This window comes from Vanessa tameamea, chromosome 14, assembly GCF_037043105.1.
Source record: "Vanessa tameamea isolate UH-Manoa-2023 chromosome 14, ilVanTame1 primary haplotype, whole genome shotgun sequence".
NCBI classification, from domain to species: domain Eukaryota; kingdom Metazoa; phylum Arthropoda; class Insecta; order Lepidoptera; family Nymphalidae; genus Vanessa; species Vanessa tameamea.
The window spans coordinates 2,282,864-2,309,775 of NC_087322.1; the positions used below are offsets into that span (position 1 = coordinate 2,282,864).

The 26,912-nt window shown below is 32.1% G+C and overlaps 1 protein-coding gene across 1 annotated transcript in view; it reads right to left on the reverse strand.

The window, feature by feature from the left end:
- The window catches only part of LOC113398652 (acetylcholine receptor subunit alpha-like 1), a 249,544-nt gene that overhangs the window by 6,817 nt on the left and 215,815 nt on the right, over positions 1 to 26,912 (reverse strand). Inside the window, exons 5-6 of the mRNA XM_026637505.2 lie at positions 11,026 to 11,070; positions 5,114 to 5,223 (exon numbers count right to left, since the gene is read on the reverse strand). Coding sequence (XP_026493290.1) covers positions 5,114 to 5,223; positions 11,026 to 11,070 — 155 coding nt within the window. The remainder of the gene's footprint in view (positions 1 to 5,113; positions 5,224 to 11,025; positions 11,071 to 26,912) is intronic.

The following is a 26,912-nucleotide window of genomic DNA, read 5'->3' on the forward strand; positions in this document are numbered from 1 at the left end:
TTATTTAATTTATGAGACTAGAGCCATAACAAAACATTAATTTACATCACACCGTTTGTTGATCTAATCTACTAACCCTTTTGTACTATTAACAATAGTGCTAGCACTATGCGATCTGCTGCGTAATTATCAATTAAAACTGTATCCATCGCTGTTTATTCGAGGGATAAATGTTTTGTTAAATACTGATGTTCGCCAATGGAAATCGATTAGGGGACAGGTTGTGGGTGGATCGTTCTCCGTCCACAACCGCAAATAGCTTGCTGAGCTGGTGAGTACATGGTTCAAAGTGATACATTGGTATTATATATTGTCTCTACTAAGCTTCGAGTCAACGTTAGATAAATTAGATGTTATAGAACCTGCTACTTTCTCTGCAAATTACTTGTGCTTGGGAAAAATAAAACGCCGGAAGAATGTTTGAACAAAAAGTATATAATAAAAAAAATGTATAAGTATTATTTATCCCTCTTTTGTTGTTAGCAAAGCTAGCTTTGCACATTTTTCAAAGATAAATAAGATAAATCTGTTATATCGAAACTAAATTATAACCGTGTAAAAGTGAAATCCCAAGAGACAACACGAGGACGCACAAAGAACGTCCTGAGATCACAAATCAGTTTAAGTTAAAATTAAGCCGTCAATTTCGTTACAAGAAAACACTTCATTCAAAGACTTGACTGACTTAAGCAAATTTTGTTGTCGCCGTCTCTAAAAGCATTGTCACAGCCAAGTTTCACATCCGTGAAAATTGTTTCATAAAATATGGTTCGCGTTGTCTTCCATTATGCTAACGTGGTGCCATTAAAAATAAAGTTTACACCGAATATTCGCGAGAGCTTTTAGGGTAGTCACAGGTGCATTAAACAGTAACCTCTATCCGCTTAAATTTAAAAATATGACCTTCATGTCTCTTTATAGCGTCTATTCGCCTTGATGTACTACTCTTAACACTGCTCTGAATTTCAATGTCATGAGTTTCATAAGTCCAGTCCGATTATTAATACCAAATATTAAAAAAAAAAAAAAACAAAATAAGTTTTGTTTCTAAGTGTGAAGTGAAGAATAATGTTAATATCACCGAATTCATTCTGTTACTGCTAATCTTGCATTGTCAATAAATATTTTTCAGATAAATAAAACTTGCTCATATAAATATTTTTCAACATAACATGCATGTATTATAAATAATTAAAGTGAGCACATTTGTGTAACATAAATAAATGTCAAAGGATTTTTTTTATGGTTTGAGGCGAAGGCCTATTAACGATAGGGAAGGGGGCTGCAAAGGAGATGGTAATAAAGTTTCACCGAAAGAATTTGGCAAAATTTATTTGATTCTAGCTCATATGGCAAATGTATTGCTTATTGATATTTGAAAAAGATAAGTCACGGACGGTTGGCGGATGACGAATGAAGGCCTCTGTGTAAGGAATATTTTATGAGGCAAGAAAAGCATCAGTCAAGAATGTCAGTATATTTATTGGTGAATATTTTGGTGGCGATCATTTACTGATCGACATATTTAATCGAATAATTTATTGATGGCCTAATAAATAGAACTAGTGAATCTTTGTCGAATTTGGTGACTAGAAATCTGATTAATTTTGGAGTTTATTTTGTATTTATAATTTTGCGCTTTGCGATGAAGAAAATCATCGCGAGAAGAGTTGCATGTGTCCGTAATTCAACAGCATTATCAACCTGATAGTAAAGATATCCCCTAATAGGAGAGGGGGCCTTTCGCGAACAATGGGATAATTATAGGCTAATACTAAAGTTTTACAAACAAATATCCAAAATCTTATTTTAATAATAACTGTACAGTTATTACTAAAGTATTTTTTTACTATTAATGGATAAAATATTGTATAGAAGAACTCTTTTAAACGTATTTATCACACGGATAACGTTGTCAGAGCCTCAAACATTATGCATAAAGGATGTCCACTTACACATGATCGGGCATAAACCTGTGAGCACTTGAGCAAACATGCTTGTTTCACAGCAAAGCAAGCTGTTCCCAGCTTCCTATAAGCATTATCTGAATTGCAATAGCGGTATTATGGATTGCATCTTCGTTGTTTATTCAGTTGTTTGTAAACACCAACGATAATATCTGTTTTGATTATAACATGTTTATCATGGAAATGTTCAAGATAATCTTATAACAAAACTATGATTATTCGTCGCAGCATTACTCGTGGGTTATGTCAAAAATACGCAACAGAAAAAGGTAGAAAAATATACCTTTTTTTATCATAGGTTAGTTTATTGTTCTGCGATAAGAATTGTTTTGATGTCTTACAGTTGTTCAGTGTCATCTTTAAGACTGGCTTATACTCGTATTGATGATTGAATATGAAATATAAAGAGTACTAATGAACTTTTATTACAAATCAGAAAGGAAAAATGTTATGATTAGAAAGCGATATCATTCAAACAAACAAAAAAACTAACTTAACTCAAGTCCTTAATGGTACTGAATAGAACGTTTTACATCGCTATTGCTTTTTATAATTCTGACTTCAAGGATCTACAAGCTCTTGACTACTAATTCTTCCTTTACTTTCTTCGCAATTACAATTGAAAGAAGCGTTCTCGTTTGATGCGATTTAGTCAGTGTTTATCCTACTGTGTTTAATGCTACCTTGATGCTATTTAGATTAAAGCCTGCACTTATCGTGCCTTCCGCCTGGCCAACTTCAGGCACATTCTCCTCTGCCGTTTAACTAACCACATTTGAATTTGAACTCTATGTTAAGATGCATAAGCACGTCGATACTGTGAGTGGTTCCGTTAGGTGGCGTTAATGCATAGAAATGCGGTGAGCTGCCAGTGATAATGGGTGACGCCGGGAATATATGGGATTTAAAAATGGCTTTAAAGTTAGTGAGATGGCCCCAATCGAATTAGGGGCTTGAGGCTCCGCTAAAATCGATTGCTATTTTTGCTACATTCAGTCTGTAGCGTGCAGCTTAACATATGTATTAAAGACGTAATTGAATCCATGACACAATTAGCGTGTAAATTGTATTTATAGATATCAATTTTGTTTACTGACTCTTGGAAACGATCAAATTTGAGACATCTCGGCTCAGTCGTCGATTGACGTCAAATCGTCGATCTTCATTAGAAATCGTTCGAATATCAAGAACTTTTTTTTTTATGTCATAGGTGGCAAACGAGCAGGAGGCTCACCTGATGGAAAGTGACTACCACCGCCCATGGACATCTGCAACACCGGGGGGCTTGCAGGTGTGTTGCCGGCCACCTCGAAATTTTTAATATGTACTTGAATTGAGTTAAAACTTTTGTGTATTTCTGTATGATAGTAAAATATAGCGACAAAAACAACATGTGTGTTATATTTAGTCACATTTTTATCAACAACTGTAGTGGTATGGTGGATTAAAATCCAAGCAGTCAATACTAGAGAGAAGGCCTAGGTTAACGCATCAGGTTTTCAAGAATTAAGCGATACATCAAGCAATTAGTAACAACTTGAGACTAATTATATTATAGTTTACAACATATAAATATAATATAAATTAAAATAATATAGTTATAATAATGACATTATTTTATTAGATAAAAATGTACAATCTAAGAAAGTTCATTAATAGAACCTGCTGCTGCCGCTACTCGTAATAAATAACCAATATATTTTTTTAATAATAAAAATGTTAACCAATAAATAAAGATATGACTGACACTAAGATAATTCGCTGCTTAGCAGAATGAAAGGGAGGAAGACGTTCAGTTTTTGTCGCAGTTTGGATACTTCGATAAACTCGTCGAGTCATCGTGATAATGCAAAATAATGGTAGTCACCCAAGGAAATAAGGAGATAAGGGGACCGCCAAATAAAATCACATTTTATAGACGAAGTTTGCGTTCATTGAAAGAAATTGGACTAGTAAAACTTGGGACAGCGGGACGCAGGTTTCTAGAAAACTTTCTTAAATTGATTTCATCGTAAACAGTCCTCGAGTAAAACTAATGTTTGGGTTACTTTACAAGAATTTAAGCTCATTGATGTTTTTTTGAAAATATAAAACGTAATAGATTAAATAAAGAGTGAAGTGAAGACTGTATAAATATCCGGTATGGACATAATATTAAAAAATATATATTTTATAAAAAAAAATTGTAACAATATTCTGGAAAACTTTTACTTGAAAGAGCTGTTTTATTGATAATAGGTAGGTGGAGTAAGTGGTCACCACTGCACATATACATTGTAGTTGTAAGAAATATTAACCACTCCTTACATCTCCAGTGCGCTACAAATCTTGGGAATGAAAAAATTATGTCCTTTGAGCCTGTAATTACGTTCTCTCACCATTCAAATCGGGACATACCCATACTGACATCCATAGCGATGCTTAGGCAGAGTAAGTGATGAGTGGGTGGTTCCTACCCAGATAGGCACAAAGCCCTACTAAGCGCATTCAATGAATTTGTTTAACAGGGTTTCCTTTTAACGGTATTATACTTTCGATAATGATTAATTCTTAATTTTAATTCTATAAATAGTATAAAACAATATCGGTTTCTGTTTCTATCTGTGTCTCTTTACTTCTACTAAACCACTAAACTTTTTATACAGTTTCCAAAAATAGGAAAAGATTTGTATTTATAAATTATAAATATTTAGTACAAAATGGCAGAACGATAGGGGTATTTTCTCCAAAACTGTTTTTGCGTACATTGGCGACTAACGCTGGTAAAAACTTATAATAATATCAAAAAAAATGTAGGTCTTTTAAGGCCTATAAAAAAGTCGCAAGCACGAATCTATCTTCGAAAGTACTCTTATAATTACTATTGTTATTGATTTTGAATCAGTAAAATATTATAGGTTTTCTGCGAAGCCATTGCCTTCATATCATTACTAATCCTTTTTCAGATAATTATGTTAGTTACCTTGGGCATACAATAGAGACGAAATTGATAATTTTACTTGCGAAAGTTTACAACAATACCAATTTTAATTTCTCAGAGTATTTGAAGGCGTTTTTTTTTTGTTCAAATTCTATCCTTATTATTAATTGCACTGATTTCAAGCCGGGACAGGTCCCTGGTGTATTTATAAACAATCAATACATACTTATTATACAACACGATGTCAGGTAGCCATATGTGTTCAGAAGGCACGTGCAGAGTTTCAACGCCGCCATAATCGTCGGGGTTCCATTTTAGCTTGTAATCGTTCCATTCCTGTTATAACAAACAAATAATTTATTATATTTTCATAAAGCAAAAACCTTAAAAGATAAAGAAGTAAAAAAATATATACTATATGGAGCGCAGCCGTTTGATTGCCGAATATTTTAATCTTATGTATTTTTTATAAGAAATAAATTACTTTAAGTCCAATAAGAAATAGTAAATTGGAATCTTTTTCAAAACTTAAGAATACTAGAGCAGTAGATACTAGAAAGTAGAAAAAGGTATTTAGTGTTTTATCACAAATTTTTAGTTTAATAAATTAAATTGGTTTATTAATAGATAATAGGTTTCATGTTCGTTACCAAAAATGTTGTTGATTTTAGGGCTTAAATTATATTTAAGATATTACGAGCCATCAAGTATTTTTCTTCATCATTCATTTAATCCGGAAGTTCCATTCTATCTATTACAAAAGCATTTAAGCCCGAACGTCCTCAGGCCACATTCGTATATTCTTGAAAGTGTTCTTAAAAGAGTTTTCGCTTGGGCCCAAATAAATCCGGTCTGTTGGCTTAGAGCCGTTAGCGTCGGAAATTGCGGGGCCTTATTAGATTCCGGCTTCAAGCGTCAATTGGGCTGGATGTAAGTGAAAATAGACTCGCCCATTTTTCACTTGTAACGGTATCAGAAATGTAATGCCTTTTAATAGTTCATTGTCATCACTTTTTTTTAAATCGTCCTTAAATTCTTCTACCAAAGCTCCTACAATGTCTAGTTCGAGGATTTCATATAATTTTAATTTAGTCGGACATTATAAATTATCTAAAACTATAAATTTTATTATGTCAACAACTGGACCTTAGGCTTTATGAATAATAATACGATGCGTACATATGCTTTGTATTTAAAAACAATTAATCCTACTTCATTAAAGTTACATAACGGCAGGATTGGCCCATTAATAAATAAAACGAATTTAGAATGAGGCTCCTTAAAACACAAGTGAATAGCTGCTTCATCACGAAACTCAATTATTATTTTGGCGAGCTTTGTATGTTAAATGAAATTACTGTTGGCAAAACTCAATTTAAATTTGACGATGTGGCCTTAATTCGAAAGCGTCTTTGTAAATAACCACGTATAGGTCGCGTAATGCTATATCTAATTGAATTACGCATTTGATGTGCGTTTTAGTATTGTAATTCTGGTATTACATATTGACTACAACGCAGAACGTGTTTCGGGAACTAGAAACAGGGCTTATACTATTTGCGTTTGATTATTCTGTACCGCGTAATTTCCTGGCGTTTGAATGCATACATGTTTGAATATGTAATGCATACAAGGTGAAATTTTGATACCAAGAAGTTAAGATTTTCTCGTGATGATTATTATTTTACTGCTCTTAAAAAACTTCGAGTGCGATGTTAAGACGTATTGGAGCAAAATCCATGAAAAGGGAGACTGTTGGTATCTTAAAGCATTTTTAACATTGATAATTGTCTTCCTGGCCGACTTTGGCCACGGCGGCAAATCTGAAGGGGAACAAGCCAACTACGCAGGACATATTATAAGACACAAGTCCGTAATCAAAAACAGATGCAATCTCTCACTCTCAAAATTCAATGAGATGCCGTCACGAGCAAAGGTTTTACGTGCTTTCTGAGTCACGGGAATTCTTTCTTTCCATTTCTAGACTTCGGGCTGCTACTGATACAAAAACTCAATCGCTGTTTTATCAGCCTGACCATTTTGAACTGCTATTAGACCAACGAGGTAGCTACCGCCGGAATAGTTAATACAAGTAATAATTAATTAAAGTAAATATTAATTATAATTATTATTATTAACCAGAACATGATTTAAGTAGAGAATGATTCAAATATTTAATTAACAATATGTTATTAAACGACAAAAAGCAATTATTGCTTATGAAAATATTATATTTCAATATTCACATGTTCGAACCGCAAATATTTGAAATTTAACGGAACGAAGAGGCAAAAACGCTGTAGTTTCGGTGTTCTCTTCAATAGCGCCCTTGACAATTTGACATCAGCTTCAGGTTGGAAAACCAAGAAGTTTTTATATTCCACTTTTTATTACCAAAGGTTTGAAACATGGTTTTGTTCACTCCGATTTATTTAATTGCTTTTGAAATATGAAATTATGCTTTCTAAATAGAACGCATTGGAGTAAAGTTAATTTATCTTCATTGCAAAATATCGTTAGCATTTAATAGTTATAAAGTTTTTAATTAGACGTAGCTCAATGTATAAGTTAGTCTAGTAAACAAAATAAATTATTAACTACTTTAAGAATATTAAATTTTTCATTTTGCTCTTTAAATAAAAACAAACGATATTTTGTCGGGTTCTCACTTTAATTTAAAACGAAAAAAATGTAACAAACGCTATACTGAGATACTTTTTTAATTAGTAAAGGAACGAATGGAAAAAAAATAAATATTCGCTCATGAAGGGCGGGGTAGCGAAATCCTTTTATAAAGCCGGAACATTAGCTGGAATAACGCAAAAAGTTGGACCAAGTGTTGTTACGCTGTTTACAGAAACAATTCAGACTATGAGAGACCAAGTAAAGAAATAACATCGGATACGAATAAAACGCCAAATATAATCAACAAAGCAAAAAACAAACGGGCAGTTATGAGCGCTCTTGGAAATAAAAATGTTAGAAAGTTTAACCTCTCGGTAACTTAAAAGAATTCGCAGCAAGAATGCGTTTTGCAGCTAAGCTTTGTAAGTTAATAAATTATTTTGAAACTAATTGTAATACAGACTGACTTGGATATTTTGCTATTCGGAAATTATAACTGAACTCTGTACTTAAGTGAGAATATTTATTCGTATTTTGATTTTTACCTCCGAATATGAATATTCAATGTAATTATGTTTGCAAACGAAACGTCTAAAACCTAGTCCTCAAACTCCAAATATGACCAATATTTGGATAGCAAAAATTTAAGTGTACCAGGTAGTGTACCAGGAAATTTTCACCTAAAATGCAATTAAGAAATATTTTATTCATTTGGCTTGCTTAAAAAAAAACCAAATTATCTTATGAAGAGATTTTATTATTTTTAAATAAATGTTACCGAATTCTCCACGTAAACGTGCTTGTACCTAAGATCGTTACTGACAATAAGTGACAATGAATTCGTACATAGCTATCATATTGATATAGTTTGAAGACTACACAATTAATAAGTCATATACTATGATGACTTCATCATTAATGATAAGGCCAGAACATTACATTTGGTTTTGGGTTTTGTTTAATTCTTGCACTCAATTTCAAAATGTATTGTTCCAAACGAATAAAAGGAATCCATCCTTTGTTTTACTTTAGAGCTGCTTATAAAGCAGTAGTTCATTGTAATACAATTAATAATTACTGTTTGTTTGAAAACCTTATATTGAATACAATTATTATGAGAATCGTTTAAGATTTTGTAATAAACGCTCTATTAAGCAAAACGCCAAATAAGCGACCTCTAATAATACGTATCTCCAATGTTTCCAAATGACATTTCTATTAGCTGATTATTTTTAACTATAGTTCCAGTTAAAATGAGAGCAAAATATTTATCACTTAAAATTCTACGATTGAAACATAAATAATATATAAATGTCTTATCTCCACGAATATTTTACTGATTACGTATTATATAAGCTCTTTTATTTTCCACTACAAATAGTATTAAGTCGGTAGAAACTGAAGAGAATACGTCAAAAGATCGCTGACAACTGAGATCATATAAAATTCATTATCGACATAACACTGTCCTACTTATAAGATGTTTCTTTATAGTTCATATCATGTATGGCTGAAGGTTCAAATTTTTCTTCCTTATCTCACAGATTCAAAAGATGATCTTCTATCTCTTTCTTTAGAATAATATGTAGGGAAGTTTGATCCTCAGGCCCTTTCATATCATAAATCATCTGGGACTTAACTTGCAGTTAACACGTTTTTGAGTAACGACGTCTGCAGAACCGTTCGGATAGATAACTGTCACGGTACACTGAGCAACGCTTGAAAAAATTGAACTATCGTATTATTTTTTTTATTACCATGGCGTATGTTGTTAATACTTTTAAAAATCTCTCCTGACGATTTGTTTAGTTTGTCATACAACGTCAATTGTTTATCTTTATTTTTATTTATTTTCTGTGTTAGATTTGCTTTACTTTAATCAAAAATGTATTTGTTTGAAATGTTTCATATTAAGTATAATCATAATAAACTATAATATTAAAGATTTTTTTTTATGTAATAAATACATAAAGTTATATCACAGATCCAATAGCAATATACAGTAATAGAAATATTAATTAGGGTTGTGAATTGACCCAAAAACATCTATCTACTGATATACCATTTTAGATGTTATGTTGTTACATACAAGATAAAGCTATATCTTATCGAAACTGTCAACGTATATTCCTCTCGTTCTAACCTTAGTAGTTAGCTAAGCATCTATCTCTGTCTGGACAAACTTTGCAAGACGAATATAAGTTGCCCTTATAATAATAAAAATGTTATGATCGTCGAAACCAAGTTTATGATTTATTTATTCGGCTCGTGTAGTTCGTGACTCTGCAGATTATATATATATATATCTTTATAGCGAAATGGTAATCCAATACATAAGGGCACTCAAAACGTAGAACAAAATAAAGTTTTCATCCCTTAAGGGGAAAATATGACGAAAATTATACGCAACTTGAACTACGAACTGAAAGTACAGTCGCGAAGAAATTTATTTGTCAACTTACTATTAATTTTGCATTTATTAAAAAATGAAACAGGAAAACATATAACTGTGACCAAAGAAAATATAAATGTAATATTTTTCTATGAAGTATTTCAAACACAATCTAAAGCAATTTATTTCAAAATACAAAGTCTATATCTACGAACTAGTTTAAAAATAAACAACAAAGTAAACGCCGTCAATATGAAACCGATCCTACACCGTGAAGTTCTTATAAGTTAAATGCAGTCGAGGTAAGTTTCAACACGGACAAATTGACAGTAACAGTTATGTGCAATTCAGAACATTCAACAAGGAAGATTTCTTTTGAACAAAGACAATAAAATCGCATAGGACATATTGACATTCTATTAGTCACGTTGAATCTTGACAAGCGATGTAAGAAAGGACCACATCTTCTTTCAACGTCAATTCCCGAATGTCTACTATCATTTGTTAGCTACGTGACTTGACATGGCTACTTCTATTCAGCGTGTTTGTAAAAATTTTATTCGACAATGGTTTCATTTTGTGAAAAGGGTTTGTAAATGTTGCACGTGTCAAGAATTGTTGATCGGATAGGACACTAAAATTTTTCTGCTATTCGAATTAAACTTCATAGATTTTATAGTGAGTATTATTAAGTATACTGTTTTTTTTTTACTGTGTTATTTGTCTACAGCGTCACAAGTTGTTAAGGAAAATACAGTATAAGCGGGTGTTAACACTTATGATCTTTTTAAGTTCATAAACGTTTAAACACTCGTGTAGGATGAAAAAGATCAAAAGATTTGTCGAGTTCAGAAGATAAGAATCAACGTATTCCCAAATGGCTAGTATTATTGTTTTTAGCGACGTGACTTCACTCGTGGACTTTATATTCTTAGTTGTTTTTTAAATATTTTATTGCAAAATATTCATTATCTAATGCCATCAAAAGACTTTTCTTTAAATTAGTTTCATTTTTATTGACCATAAATAAGTTTAAAGTAATTGAAATAACAACGGATCATAAATTTAACCAAAAATAAGATATAAATATAAATAACAAAAAAGAAATATTGTCCACTTACCTGTTCTACCCAAACGTTCGTTGTCATGATTTGATTCTTAAGATTCTGAAAAGAAGAAAAATAATGTTAGAGAAATATCAAAAGGTATTAAAAAAGACTATTTAATTAATTAATAATAAAAGCTCTGACTGATTATTGAAACGGCAGGAAAAAGTCAAAGTTGACGATGTTCTGATATGCAGTGATTGTTTTCTGCCAGGGCAACTATTCTTAAGAGATATTTGTCAACTCCACCGGACATATTAAATTGCACAAGCAGACACAAAAGTAAAAGTAACTACGAAATAGGAAAGAGTTCGGATCTTAACTTGGGACTTGGGCTAAGGACCTCGAGGTCTCCACCCACTAGAGCAAAGACGCTGTTTACTCCTCAATTTTATGCTGTCATGTATAATTCTAAATTACAGTATATTCGATTAGTTGATACATATCGTCACTGCTCCGCTCCTTGGAATTATATCGTCAAGTGTGTAGCTAATAATCTTCTTGAATTAACGTATAATCTTATTTTCCAATCGGACTAACAAGTTCAAAGTTTGAACAAATTCAATCACACAAACAAAAAATAATCTCTCAATATTTATCACATAATAGAATACATAAGACAGCATCATATAAATAGAAATGAAATACTTGAAGAACCAATGATCTGCCTCTCATTTCTTCAACAGAATTTACCAGTATATATTTTATATCTGCTAGAGAGGCTCTATTTGGCAAGTCACCAGTTGTTCAAATACAACTATTACGCTCCAGTGCATCGAAAAATAGTTTTGATATTCTATAAATATGTACGACTGAAGGTGGTAACGTATATTTATTTTATTTTTTAGATAGTATTATATTAAATATAGTTTTAAAAGTAAAGTCGATAGCAATTTATCCAAAACAAAGAAATAAGTGCAAGAATAAGTAGAACTACAAGAAGTACGAGTACAAGAAGACATAATAAGTCATCAAAAGTTTCTATTTTAGCTAATTTTTTGTTTGAAGGCTGACTGTACGTATTTGTAAGTGAGTGTGTGGGTGAGTCAAGACAGAGATAGTGAAAAGAAATAATAATGAAACTTTATAATGAAAAGTCTAAATTTCCAAACGAATACTTTGACGATGAAAAAATTCAATATGAAATTCTTTGAAAACCATCAACTGTATGTAATAACTAGTTTGATCATAGTTACAGTCAGCAAGGCTCGAGTTGGAGTAGAGAAGTCAGTTTAATGAAATTTCTCGCGAACAATCGACAAAGTTAACTCAGTTTTGATATATAACGGGGGTTGCCGATATCATCTTTGTTCCGAGTTCACAGTTCGAGATAATGAAAGACTAAGTTCTGAGATTTGTTTTTCTACAATAATTTATAAGTATTAAAGATTTTAAATTTTCTGTTAAATTTTTTGATTTACTAGTATGTGAAGTATTACGTACTCGTGCATGTTTGTGACAAAATTTGAACTAAATTTGGTCTCTTGACCTATCGACACAATTATTAAAATATTATTTGCAGATATTTAACTAATCATTTGAAATAGGTTACTTTCATAAAATTAAAAAAAATGCTTTATACAATAAATAATATAACTTTAAGACTATAAAAGCGTTTAGCGCAATTTAAATTATAAGAAAATCTCAGAATGGAGCGTTGTGGGAGAAATGCAATTTCTATCTGATCGTGAGAGTGTGAAGTCTTTGGTAATTAAAGTTAAAGGAATCCAAAAGTTTACAAGAATGAAACTTCTAGAATGTACTTTGGTTGTTCGTACATTGAGTAATGCTCAGGATGCAAGTTTGTTTTCTGCAATTGTTTCGATTCCGCTTACTTCGGTAGAATCTACGGAAGCTGGATACTAAGTTCGTTGTTTAATTATTTTTATAAACTTGCTGTGTGTTAATGCTATAAAAGATCACAGAGCAAACGATATTTTAGTAACGGAATTTTAAATCAACGTCGCGCACAGTCACGGACACAGTTTAAAAAAAATATATACAAAATTGTTTTTAATACTACATATGGGATTGCTCAATATATAACAATCATTTCTATATTTAAAAAAAGAACAGTGTCAGTGCCTCAAATTAATTGAGGAATTACTAATATTCATATTTTACCCTTCTTTTAAGCTTATCACTTGTGTTAGAAGTTGGGGCGACAATAACCCAAGGGTCAGTTTTGATCCTGCGAATTTTTATATCGCTAGGCCCGTAAATCATTGCGCTATTGACGCTTAAGTTATATAATTTATTGTTTGTAACGCGAGAATAAAGAAAAAAACAAGGAATACAAACAAAATGGACGATGTTAAAGTAGTCGCATAAAATAACGATATAAAACAATCTTAATATATGCACATAGAATGTCTGCATCTTATTTTACATTTGATTTGATTTTCGTTTTGACTAATGAAAAAAAAAAAAAAAACGTAAAATTTGCTTTTATCTGTAACGAGCACCATATCGATGGTTACACAAGTATACAACATATTGTTCGATTGATTGCTCCTGCATTCCCGTGAATCACTTTTACGCATCCTCAATGGTGCTTACCACCTTTTTCATCTTACTACCCTACACAGAAGCCAATTATAAAGTTTAATGAGCCGTCTGTACTGCCCGGATACCGGTTGGCATTTATTTACATCAGTATAACCCTCGGTGAAAATAAGATTGGAGAGACGCCACTCAGGTAATTATCTCGCTTGGGTGTATAAATTAAATACATAAATTGTATTTTTTAACAGGTCTTTTTTTATCTGACTCGAATAATCAAAGTTAGTATGAGAGTTTAAGAAGGAAATTTGATTAGAACATCTTTACTGTTGTATTTATAAAAATAATATGAGGATCACCACCATCCATAGACATCGTCACCGTGAGGAATATTAACTATTCCTTACATCGACGATGTGCTACCAATCTACGGAGCTAAGAAGTTACGTCCCTTGTGCCTGTAGTTATACTCGCTCACCCTTTTAACCGGAGTACAGCGTTATTAAGTAATACTGTTTGAAGGGAGAATATGACGTGATGGGTAAACAAGTTTTGTCAAATTTTGGCCATATTGAAATAAATATTTTCATAGTGTTTAAATACTGACGATTCAAAAATACTTTATTGTGAAGTTTACTTGAATAAATTGATTTGATTTAAAGGTTCCTTAAGATGTAAGGCACGCAATAGAACTAATAAGAGTTTAGGAAAATAATATAACAGGGGTCATTTAATGGGAAAATAAAATTGCCTATTAAGAGGCTGAATATTATAGCACGCAGCCACAGACTACCATCTGAACAGTGTCCGAAGTTACACCATTCAAGCATGACAGGCACCTACTTTGATGAGTAATTAAACTTTGTAATTGGATCAGGCGGGCGAGTACTCGGAATAGCGAAAGTTATTTTAGTCACTCGCTCAGCCACTAAACGTTGATAGCTAATATTTGAAGATATAAAAAAATATCCGTTAAGTTCTAAGACTTAACAAATTCTTAGAATTTAAATATTCGAAATTTAGAATTTACCTTGTGTATTGTCATAAAGCATTAAATTAATTTATGACATATTTGGCAAACGGGCAGGAGGCTCACCTGATAAAAAGTTACTACCACCGCCCATGGACATCTGCAACAGTAGGGGCTTGCATGTGCATTGCCGGCCTTTAAGAAACGAGTACGCTTTTTTCTTGAAGGTTCCCAAGTCGTATCGGTTTGAAAAAACCGCCGGCGACAGCTGGTGTCGCAGAGTGGCTATGCGAGGCAGAATATGTCTTAGAAATCGCGCTGTTGTGAATTTTGTGGTCTGGTCTGTTTCATCAACTTGTTAGTTATTTTATCTTCCAAATAACAATACCCTGTATTTTGTGTTCCGTAAGCTCACCCACCAGTAAGCCATTGTAAATAATATTTTATTTAGATGATTATGGAGTTATGTAAGTAATTTAAATTCTCGTCGAATTTAGGATTTAGTCGTCAGTTAGGCACAAAAAGCAGACTTTGTCTTCTCTTGGGATACATACCGAATATCATCAAATTCGCAATAGTGGTTCGGCCGTGAAATAGTAACAGATAGAGCTACTTTCACATTTATAATATTAGTATATATATAAATATAATATAATATTAGCTCAAAAGATTTACATAACAATCACTCAAACGTTTTGGAAGCGTATATAATGCAGTCCTATTTAGAGGCAAGTCACAAAAAAATACATCGAAGTGATAACTTTTGTAGTAGGCGATTAAATGGGATCGAAGTCTATAATCAAAAACAATCCATTTTTATATGGGTTAGGTACACACCACTAATGTCCTGACCCCATTCATTTAGATTTCATTAAAGTAGAATTTTAAAGCTACTAAAATATATTAATTAGAAATATATTTTAATATATGATATTGTTCGTTTCATTGCATCGCATATTGAATTATCAATTTAATAAATATTATCTTGTTAATTTATATCATTTCAGTTTTTAAGATTTATTATATATTTTTAAATGTGGAAAATATGAACATCGGTTTAATTATTTTACGTTATTGAAACATATTGAACCGACGGAATTAAATAGTCCATACATCGTCATTTTATTTTTTGATAATTATAATGAAAAGTTAATAGCAAGTAAATTAATGAAAAATTCTGCAATATGTTAAATTTTGTTCATGGTTTAAAATGCTTTGTTTAAAAAGAAAATACTGCTGTGATTTAAAAAGTTTAAAATGCGAATAGTCGAGAGCTGATTGGACAAATCTTTTCCGGACTGAAACAAGCCACCAGGTTGAGTTTTATTGACGTTGACAAATTACTTTCACCGCAAAAAGCAATATGAAACCAGAGTATCGCTTCTATTATACCTGTTCCTTGAATTTTCTCACAAATCATCCGTTTTGATTAACATTTTTCAATGACATTTAAGAAACTAGTTAAGGGCTCTCTGGTCAGTCTACACTGTATGGTTTTAATTGACGTTAATTATATGATATATAGGGCGATATTTCTTATCCAGTTAAACATTCTTTCAATGTATTAATTACTTCGCGTTGAATATTGTTTTTGGCGACCACATTTTTTTTAAAGATTTTTTTAAAGAAAGCAAGTTTGGAGAACATCAATATTAACAGATATCATCTTTACTGATAGGAAACATGAATCGGTATGTATGAACAAGTATAATGCAAAAGTTGAAAAATGAATATTTTGACAAATTTATTTAACATTAAATTTTCATTTAATACTATGAAGTGATGGTTTAAAACTATGATAGCAATGTATCCACTATTATATTTAGTTCTATTGATCTATTCATATATAAGATAAAAAAAAATCAGCTCAATTTGTTTCTTAGTTAATTATTCTTACATTCATACAAACATTCATTACTTGGTGGTAGGGCTTCGTGCAAGCCCGCCTGGGTAGGTATCACCCACTCATCAGATATTCTACCGCCAAACAGCAGTATTCAGTATTGTTGTGTTCCGGTTGAAGGGTGAGTAAACCAGTGTAACTACAGACACAAGGGACGTAACATCTTAGTTCCCAAGGTTGGTGGCGCATTGGTGATGTAAGGAATGGTTAATATTTCTTACAACGCCATTGTCTATGGGCGGTGGTGATCACTTACCATCAGGTGGCCCATTTGCTCAACCGCCTACCGATATCATAAAAAAAACTTTGTACATTTACGTATGATTTAGAAAACGGATTCATACTTTGGACAACGTAGAGATTTGTCGTAACTCAGGACTTTAAAAATAATATTCAATTAATAATACCTTCCAAAATAATATTATTAAGATTCTTATCACGCTGTTCTAAACATGTTAGTAATTATAGGCTAATTGGCTTTTAAAAATAATAGGGTTCCATGTCAACCATTTCGTGCGGGAATTTCCGTTGAGAGCATTCATCAATTTAGGCAGCAGGCAACTAGTCTACCAGCAAAAGCATTTCCCTAGTTTTTTTTTTCGTGTGCATTGGTTTCCGCATGGAACTGCACTTTTTCCCTCCATATGACCGGAGTCCTTATTCGTGCTTTTATATAATATTTCTCATTTGTTTTTGAGATAGTGATATACAAACGGTTTTTTTTGATAGACTATTGTTGTTTTTTTACTTTAAAATTATTCTAATTCGTTGTAAAGTTTTCCCTATAAAGTTTATGGATTGTATTTTTTTAATACTTAGTTTTTTTTATTATATTTTTTTTATTAATTATTATAAGGAGCCTGTAAATTTCCCACTGCTGGGCTAAGGCCTCCTCTCCCTCTGAGGAGAAGTTTTAGTAGCATATTCCATCACGCTGCTCCAATGCGGGTTGGTTTTTTTTATTATTGATATAAAATTTATTTTACATATAATATAAACCAACTGTTTCAGTGTTTGTTTACCTTTATATTTTTTTATTCTTCAATCGTTTTTTATATAATTCCTTTTTTGTATCTAAACTGTTTTGCGTGTGATGCTACTTTGATTTCCTCATTGTTTATGGTTATTGTATTCATGTTTTCGTTTCTTCTTTTGACGACTATCTCTCTATATATTTTGCTGAATTGTTATTTCATAGTCTTTTTTATCTTTATTTCATTCTTTATGCTCCCTGAATCAGGTTGGCGTACAGTAGGTAAATACTGAAATTTTATTACATTTCTCCTGACATGTTTACATTTCTTTGCCGATTCTTCTCGGTAAGATCTAATTTGAATCCTGTTACATAATGATTCAAAGGTGTAAGATTCCTTGAATAATATATATTTTAATCTTGATTTATTCGTCCTAGACTAATTCAACAGAGATACAGACAACCTTAATCTCCAGAACATTAATATCTGATAATCAGAATGTTGTATTGAGTTACGCGTTCAAAAGATTATTAATATTAAGGGTTCATATAGTTAAACATAAAGTGACAGAAGGAAAATTAAATATGAATATATAGCGTGTCTATTATTAATAACCCCGTAATGAGATCCGTGCGAAGGTATTTTAATTGAAAGGCGTTAGCGGAAACAGGATTGGAAATGTATTTATTTTTTCTAATATAATTTCTGTAGACTTCATAATTCTGTTAAGTTGATTCAACCGAACATATTAAGTAATTAGTCGCTTCTTTGGAATAAATATATTTACATAACTTAAAAAAGAACATAGAAGGTAGAGGCGGAAATCGATCATGATGCTAACGTTCGTACTTGGGCTTCCTCAATGTTAAGCTATAGGTCATGTTTTTAAAGCAGCTTTACGTAATATTTTATGACGTTAGACAAACCATTGACAAACTCCACATATTATAGATGTTCAGTTGTGTGCGTGGACATATACATAGGCAATATTTATTAGCCTGGTCTTATAATCCGATGTGACGACTCGGAGTGTTCAGGCACGGGAAATTGACAGAAAAACGCAATAACTTATAATTGGGATTTGATCTTAATACCTCGGGACCTGCAAACAGCAAGCTATCTAATAAGCTTCTACATATAAGTAGCAAGATTTCCAGTATCTATACAATATACCTATATATAAAAGATTCTTCATGGTCCGCATAGATACAACACGTCAAGTGCATCCGAATTGTATTAAAATTAACACTACTTTTGTTATTTATTTATATACTCGTTATTAAGGTATTTATTTAATTGTATTTATTTTAGATTTCAATACTATATTAATGAAATATAATTTGGAAACATTTTGGCTTACTGTTTGTTACATCAAATATTACTTAAATAATAGCGAATTACTAAATATAATTATATTTTCATTTTCAAATAGTCTAGTGGTTAGAACGTGTACATCTTAACCGATGATTGCGGGTTCAAGCCTAGGCAAGCACCGCTAAATTCTCATGTTCTAAATTTGTGTTTATAATTCATAAGGAGTAATTCAGTAAGGAAACCTGCATGAGTCTAATTTCAACGAAATTCTGTCACATGTAAACCCATCAAGCTGCATTAGAGCAGCATGATGGAATATGCTCTTAACTTTCTCCACAAAGGGAGAGGAGGCCTTAGCCTAGCAGTGGGAAATTTACAGACCGTTACTATATATATATATACTATATATAAATATTTTTAGGATAAAATAGAACTATACAAAGAGTTTATATAATAGTAACATCCTTATAATATCCTGCTGATAAAATACTTCTGTTTTTGAGATGAATGTAATGCTTTATTTGACAAGAAGTTTAAGAGCTTATTTCACCACGCTGGTTTCAAACAGTTATTTATTCGTCTGATACGCTTGTTATACTGACAAAGACTGATTCGAACAATGCTCTAATAACAGATAATAAGTCATTTTAGCACATATCGCTATAATAGATTATATTTAAATAGTTTTTTTTTATCTGAAGATAAACACAAGTATTGATTCAGAACTTCGCGTTCGTCAAAAAGTCGTATAAATGATATCTGACTCATTTTTCGCACAAAATGTGATTTTTAATGATTATTATTTCATAATTTTTTAATCTCCGCTTTCTCGTTTCAAATGAGTCGTTACACTAATGAGGTCTTACGCAGCATTACGTAACAGAATTCCATTATCCTGTCACAAAGCAGTCATAAATCAAGGGGACCACTAAAGTCGACGTCTTTTTTAATAACAATGGACGCCATGTCATCTTTTGTGTTACTGGCTATCGCAAACAAGATCCGGAAATAGAGAGCTTTTGGCTATACTTTTAGCTATATCTGAGGCGTTTGTCGACGCTTCCGTGATTCTAAATTCAATTCCGATAAGTTAAATTAAGATGCCTTTTGTGCGAGATTTAGTTGATTTCGAAATATTTTTTAAGATTTCAATCTTCTTTTTCTACTGTTTTTGTCTTAATCCTGCCATTTTTATACAAATCAATTATATATATAGTACATATATACCATTTGTTGGCTTTGTGCAAGCCCGTGTTGGTACCAACTATTAATCACATATTCTATTGACAATTGTTTAGTATTGTTGTGTTCTGATTTGAAGAATGAGTGAGTCAAAGTAACTATACATGAGACATAAAACCTGAGTTCCCACGGTTGGTGGCGTATTGGCGAAATAGAAGGAATGGTTAAGAAACTCGACGACCTCCGTGGTCGAGTAGTGTGTACACCGGTTTTCATGGGTACGCCACTCCGAGGTCCCGGGTTTGATTCCCGGCCGAGTCGATGTAGAAAGAGATTAGTTTTCTATGTTGTCTTGGGTCTGAGTGTTTGTGGTACCGTCGTTACTTCTGATTTTCCATAACACAAGTGCTTTAGCTACTTACATTGGGATCAGAGTAATGTATGTGATGTTGTCCAATATTTATTTATTTATTAGAAACTGGCTGTTGTCACCATAAAAAATATATATTTATGTTTCATTCGTCACAATATTGTGAATGTAGAGTCGCCTTCAAAAGTTTTACATTCAATTACGTCATTCTACCAATTTATTTTGATTCAATATCAAATGTGACAACTAATGGCTGTCTAAATAATTCAACAAATCGTGTCTCGACTGAGTAGAAGCTTAAGTTATTTTGCATTTAATTCTAGTTTTACATTTCGACCCCGTTGGGATGTTTTGAAATTTGCAATGTTGTTGCTTAAGAGCATAGTTTGTCAGCGTGGGAATTTATTTTAGAACACACACATAGGTACTTTCCAATAATACACTTGCATTGTGCAGTGTATCGTACGCACCCCCTAGACAATTAGTTGCTTGTTTTCGTTGCAACGAATAAATTAAATTTTCATTGCGCGTTCATAACGTAGGATTTATAAAAATACATTTATTTATGAGTAATGTATTAGCTATAAGGATGTCACTCGCAAACACAATTATAAATTATTTGTTAGCATAGGGTGCGGTCAGAGTGCATTAAGATGCCTCATATACATTATGATTTTTAATGATTCTACTGCTCTCCTCTAACTAAATAATTATTTTCTGTATATTTTAAGGTTGGTAGGTATAACGAATTAGGGCGTTAAGACACATTAAATAATCACTTACTTAAATTTTATAAATAAAAATAATGGAGGTAAATATTAATCAGTTTTTTTTTAATTAACTAAAGACATAAATCTTCTTGGTTAAACAAGTCAATTAAAATTATTTTATATTACACAAAAATCAGGGGGGCGGCCCGCTGACGGTATCTGGTCATGAAAGGTACTAACTAAGTATAGCATCAGTACAAAATGGAATGTATATCAACCGTTTTTGCTTAGCACTATGCACTATTTTAATTAAGCATTTAAATAATTAGGAATTAAGCAGACGAACTAAACGACATGAGTTTGGGTATGAGTTGGCGTTTGTTTTAAATTTCGTATTAAGAGAAAAAAATAAGCAGGATAGTGCAAAAATTACATTACATTCAGGTTCATTCGGGTATTCACTATGTTCATCCTTATAATTTTGTACTTTTAATTCGACATTAGGGGAAAATAGTTACCCTTCGTACACTTTTCAGATTTTATTTTTTTACGATGTGATTAATTGTCGTATTTACCTAGTTTATGTGCTTAAGTGTAACAAATATATTATAGTTTGTTAGAAAAAAGTCCAAAATTCTTATGACAAAAGGTTAAAGGGTTATAGGCTTTTTTCTACAGAAAATAATTGAACGAATGTACCCCACGTATTGGTATGGTAGGGGTACGTTCGTACAGTAAATGCGGTAAATTCGTACGCCATGGGGTAGATTCATACAGGGTAATTAAAAAGCCAATTAAAATCGTTCAATTTTTATTAATTATTACAAAAATATTTATTTATCAAAGAACTAACTTAATAATATGTGACTTGACTAATAGTCGATAAATCTTGAAAAGTAAAAATTAACAATTGCATCCCACGACACTCGCGCCCCACCCTTATGCTAACTTGTCTATGTGTGCGTAGACGATTCGCGAAATTATAAGACTCGGCTCGAAATAAAAACTGACGTGCTCCCACCTTGAGATCTGGGGAGGGACTGAAAATTTATTGACAGCGATGTCGAATAATAAGTCAAAACCGTCAAATGATTTTCTCCATACTAAAATGTATGGACGACGAATGCCAAAAAGTAAGCAATATTTAAATAAAAATTACTATAATATTATGTGATATAATAGAAATTTAACACGGTGAACTTATTATTTACACTTTTCTGTCCCCATTTAACCAAAAATACATGTATAAACTAGCAGTTAAATAGCTTAAAAAACGTTAATAGAAAAGGTCGATTTCAGTGTTTGGAGTGATGTTGACGATGAATTTACTGAGTTATTTATACAAATTTTATAAATATCATGCGGTGAAACTTGAGATCTATCTATTAAGATACTGAATGTTTTTTTTCATCCATAATCAATGCTCCAGTTTTAAGATATTTCGAAAACAGTAAGCGCTATTTAGGCGTTCCGCAAGGACTGTCCTCTTAATTGACTGCTAGCTATATTTTAGTTTCCTTTGTAGAAATGGTCTGTTAATTATTTTTATTTATGGAATAATATAGCAATATATTATCTATCAGAAATGAGGAGATCCGCAGAAGAACTAAGGTCACCGAATTACTTAATTCTGAATACTAGATCGCGTTATATCAAGCATGTAGATTTCTACATCACGATGGTAAAATTCGTTATTTGTTGTATACAGTGCATTAGAAATATATATTATAAATTTGGTTACAAGTGGCATCTAATTGTTTTATTCGTAAATATAGTCTTATGCAGCATCCTTATGATCTTGTAAGCTTAACGTTTATCACTGAAAACTTAACGGAAGTATGGTGTTATTGTATATTATTGTGTTACATTTTCCTAAAATAAAACATACAAACCGTTGATCCCTATGACTTTTATGGACCCAATATGGATCTCAATTGATTGCAAGACTTGTATGATGAACTTTAAACAAAAGAAAAATTAAATTCTATTAGTTTGTTTTTGTTTTTGGCAATTGATCTTTGTAAAAATTAATAACCTGACAGATTTTAGATTAGAGTTGAAAGCAAACCTTGGCACAGTGCCAGAATATACTGAAAAATATGAACAAGATTTATTGAAACCATTAATATACCTCTGATATGTTTTCTCGATCAGAAACATGGAAAGTTTTAAATTTTTATAATTATGTATGATTCTTGGTAAGTTTGTATATATGCTCGTGATCCTAAAGAACCTAACTGATTAGTAGTCATATTCATGACAATGCTATATTTATCCTAGGATCCAATAGGCAGCGCTAAAGCTACGTTACTTATTAACGTTAATAGCTGGCTATATGTTTATCGAATATCTACTAATTCTGGAAGGTGTTGTCGTCAAACTTATATTAAATTTGAACATTTTCATATTTATTAAACTGTATCGTGGCTTCTTTTCTGATACAGATAGGCAGACGAGCATATGGACTACCTGATGGTAAGTGGTCACCTCCGCCAATAGATAAAGGCGCTGTAAGAAATATAAAGGTTAATATTTCTTACAGCGCCAATGCGCCACCAACCTTGGGAACTAAGATATTATATCTCTTGAATCTGTATCATGTATCACTGGCTCACTCATGCTTCAAACCGAAACAACCATACGGAACACTGTTATTTGGCGGTAGTATATCTGATGAGTGGATGGTATCTATCCAGACGGGTTTGCACAAAGCTCTACAGCGGAATGACTCTCTAATATTACCTAAAAACATACTCAGATCCTTTGTAATACATATTCAATTTATGATTCATTGATATGTACATCGCAAGATATAGGTAGTAATAAATTGATAAACGTCTATTAAGCCTCATTGAAACTTAGACAATGAACAGATTATCGGTCACACGATTGAGCTTAATTCACCTAATAATGACCTGTTATTGAATCCGGCTCACTTCAGACATCGTGTTTGAGTAACTATATATACATAAATACATACATATGATTAATGAAATAATTTCGAAGAAACATTTATATTGTATAATATAATAGCGACCCGCCCCGGCTTCGCACGGGTGCAATGCTGATACTAAATATACAGAATGTCTTACAACGTTCACAGTTTTTCAGTCATTAGACAATACAAACCGCTATATCCCTGCGTTTTGAATCTGTAATATCTTCGAAAATATTCATTTAAATTACATGCTGTATGTGTGTAATACAAAGGACCATATTGATCTATATTTAATTCACAGTGTATTTAAGATACTTAATTGGATAAGAATTAATGTTGTATTCCTTAAAATCGCTTCGAAAATAAGCCATTATTTCTCGTAAAAAGTAAAAGATAAAAAATGGTTATTGTGGGCTATCCCTAAAAGATATACCTATATATCATCGCGGACTTTTTTAAGCTGTACAATACTGTAGTTCATTATTTTGATCTATCTCGTAGGGTTCAGCCAGCGTTTGCGCAAAGTAAGCGTTAGCGCAAAAAATGAATTTCTTTACGACATCACTTTAGAAACCTCTAAATTTTTTCAGTGTTTCTCTATAATGTTGCGTGAATCAATCTATCTATTAAAATAGCATCAAAATCCGTTGTGTAATTTATAGATCTAAGCATACATAGGGACAGACAGCGCTATGCGACTTTGTTTTATACTATGTAATGTACTATGATATAATATATTGTATAATACCACGAAAAATGCTACTAGCATTCTTGCCAGCATTCCACGTGATCAAGATTTATACAGTAATTATTTTTAATGAATATTTGTATATATATATATATAAGGACTTAATGTTAATAATTCCATAGCATGGTATCCTGCAAAATAAATGAGTATAATAATAAAATTGTTACGTAGGCAATTCAAATTATGAAAATGATATGGATTTCTAGGCATCCCTTGAATATCTCTTAATAATATTGAGTCTATATATATAAAAAAAAATGATTTTTGTAACCATTTACGTTAAAGTTGTCCAAAGATTTAGTATCATTTCTATCTTGCTCCTTGAAATAAGTGTAATGTTTGTCATATTTACATTCCTCCCCATTCTTACGCAACAGAAAAAAAAACTATCTATTGAAATTTTTCCACATGTTCGTCTATCAATCCATTTTAAAGAGGGGAGCCTTCTAAAGAGGAGAGTGACCTTAGTCCAACTTAGGTAATAAGTTTTGACAAAAGATTACAGGAATACACGAAAAAAATCCGTTAAATATCATATCTATGAGAATCGTTACAGATACAGAGCAAATAAAAATAGAATAGACATAAAAGAAAGACAAATTAACGGGTCAGTGACTTTTAGAAGGAAAGAACAACAAAAGACAGTTTTTGCTTCTGTTTTCACATTGCGTTAACGACAATATCTTTTATTATGCGAGAACTTGATGTATTGTTAAGCAAAGGATAAAACATCTTATGATGATACAAAACGAGTAAGTGTTTGGTCGTTTTGAAACCCTATTCAAAATGGAACGAATAACTTTGGGAATCTAGTTGGGTCGTTAAAAAGGGGCTTACGAAGATTTACTGTATATTGTTCGAACAATTTATTAAAAATATGAGGAATTAATCAAGGTCACTTACGCAGACATAAAACATACTAGGATATATATTATTAAACTTAGTTCCCGAGGTTCCTCGTTCAATATTCCGTGTCGAACCAGTGCAAATATATTGGGTTTATCGGTAGAGGAATTTAAAAAGTGGTTGCCTTCATATTTGCGTGCCTTAACTCGTAAGGCTTACTTTACTTGATGATAAGGCTATGTGTTAGCCCGTTTAGGTAGGTACCACTCACTCATCAGATATTCTACCGCCAAACAGCAGTACGCAGTATTGTTATGTTCCGGTTTGAAGGGTGAGTGGGCCAGTAACTACAGGCACAAGGGGCATAACATCTGAGTTCCCACGGTTGGTGGCACATAGGCGATGTAAGGAATGGTAAATATTTCTTACAGCGCCTTTGTCTATAGGCGGTGGGGACCACTTACCATCAGGTGGCCCATTTGTTCGAAGGTATTGGACGTGTGCCTGAACTTTCTCTGGGGGCGTCAGATTTTCTATGCCATCAGTTAAAAAGATTTTATCTATAGTGCACCTGTTTGTGCATACATTTGTACACTATAATATGTGCATCATAAGATCACGGAAGGCAAGGGGCCTCAGTGATCTTTTGACACCATAATCGAATTTAGTTAAGAACAAGATCATAATTTTCTATCCGCTATATTATATATTATAGTGCGAGTCGATTATAAGCAATGTTACATCAGCTGACTGACTGTTTACATGACTGTGTGAAAAAAAAGGTGATTTCATATGCGTAGATAAGCAGTTATTATTTATTAATCGTCTCATTCCATAAAACTTTGTCGATCGATTTCTTGTGAGATAATTGTAAAACGTTTCGTCTAAGCCATTAACAGCGGGTAATGTACTGAAAATGGTTTGATAACGATATGACAATTACAGAACGGGGACATGGGTTTTGTGACTAAACTTATACGAATGCTATAAGAAAATAGCATTATGGGAAAAATTGCACTGGCTGTAATCCAGATCCATGGACCAGGGCGGCATGATTTTGGCACAGGCATTCACAGTCACTGATATTTTATTAGTATATTCAATAAAGATATTACGCAAACTTATATTTATATATAAACTTGTTACTCCAAGTACCCGATTACACAGGGTTAGTAACTCTTTTTTGGGGCAATGTATACGTTTTTACAACAGGATCCCAGAAAACGTTCAAAATTATTCAATTATAAAATTCAAAAGAATCGTTAAAGAGCGTTTGTGTGCTAAAGGATATTACAACACTAATGACTTTTTAGTTGACTGCACACCTTGGGAATGAAATGATCGCCTCCAGGCTGCTTCAAATAACTAAAATATAATTATCATTGTACATGGAAAATGGTTAATAAAAAAAAAATATATCCCGCTGAGTTTCTTTCGCCGGTTCT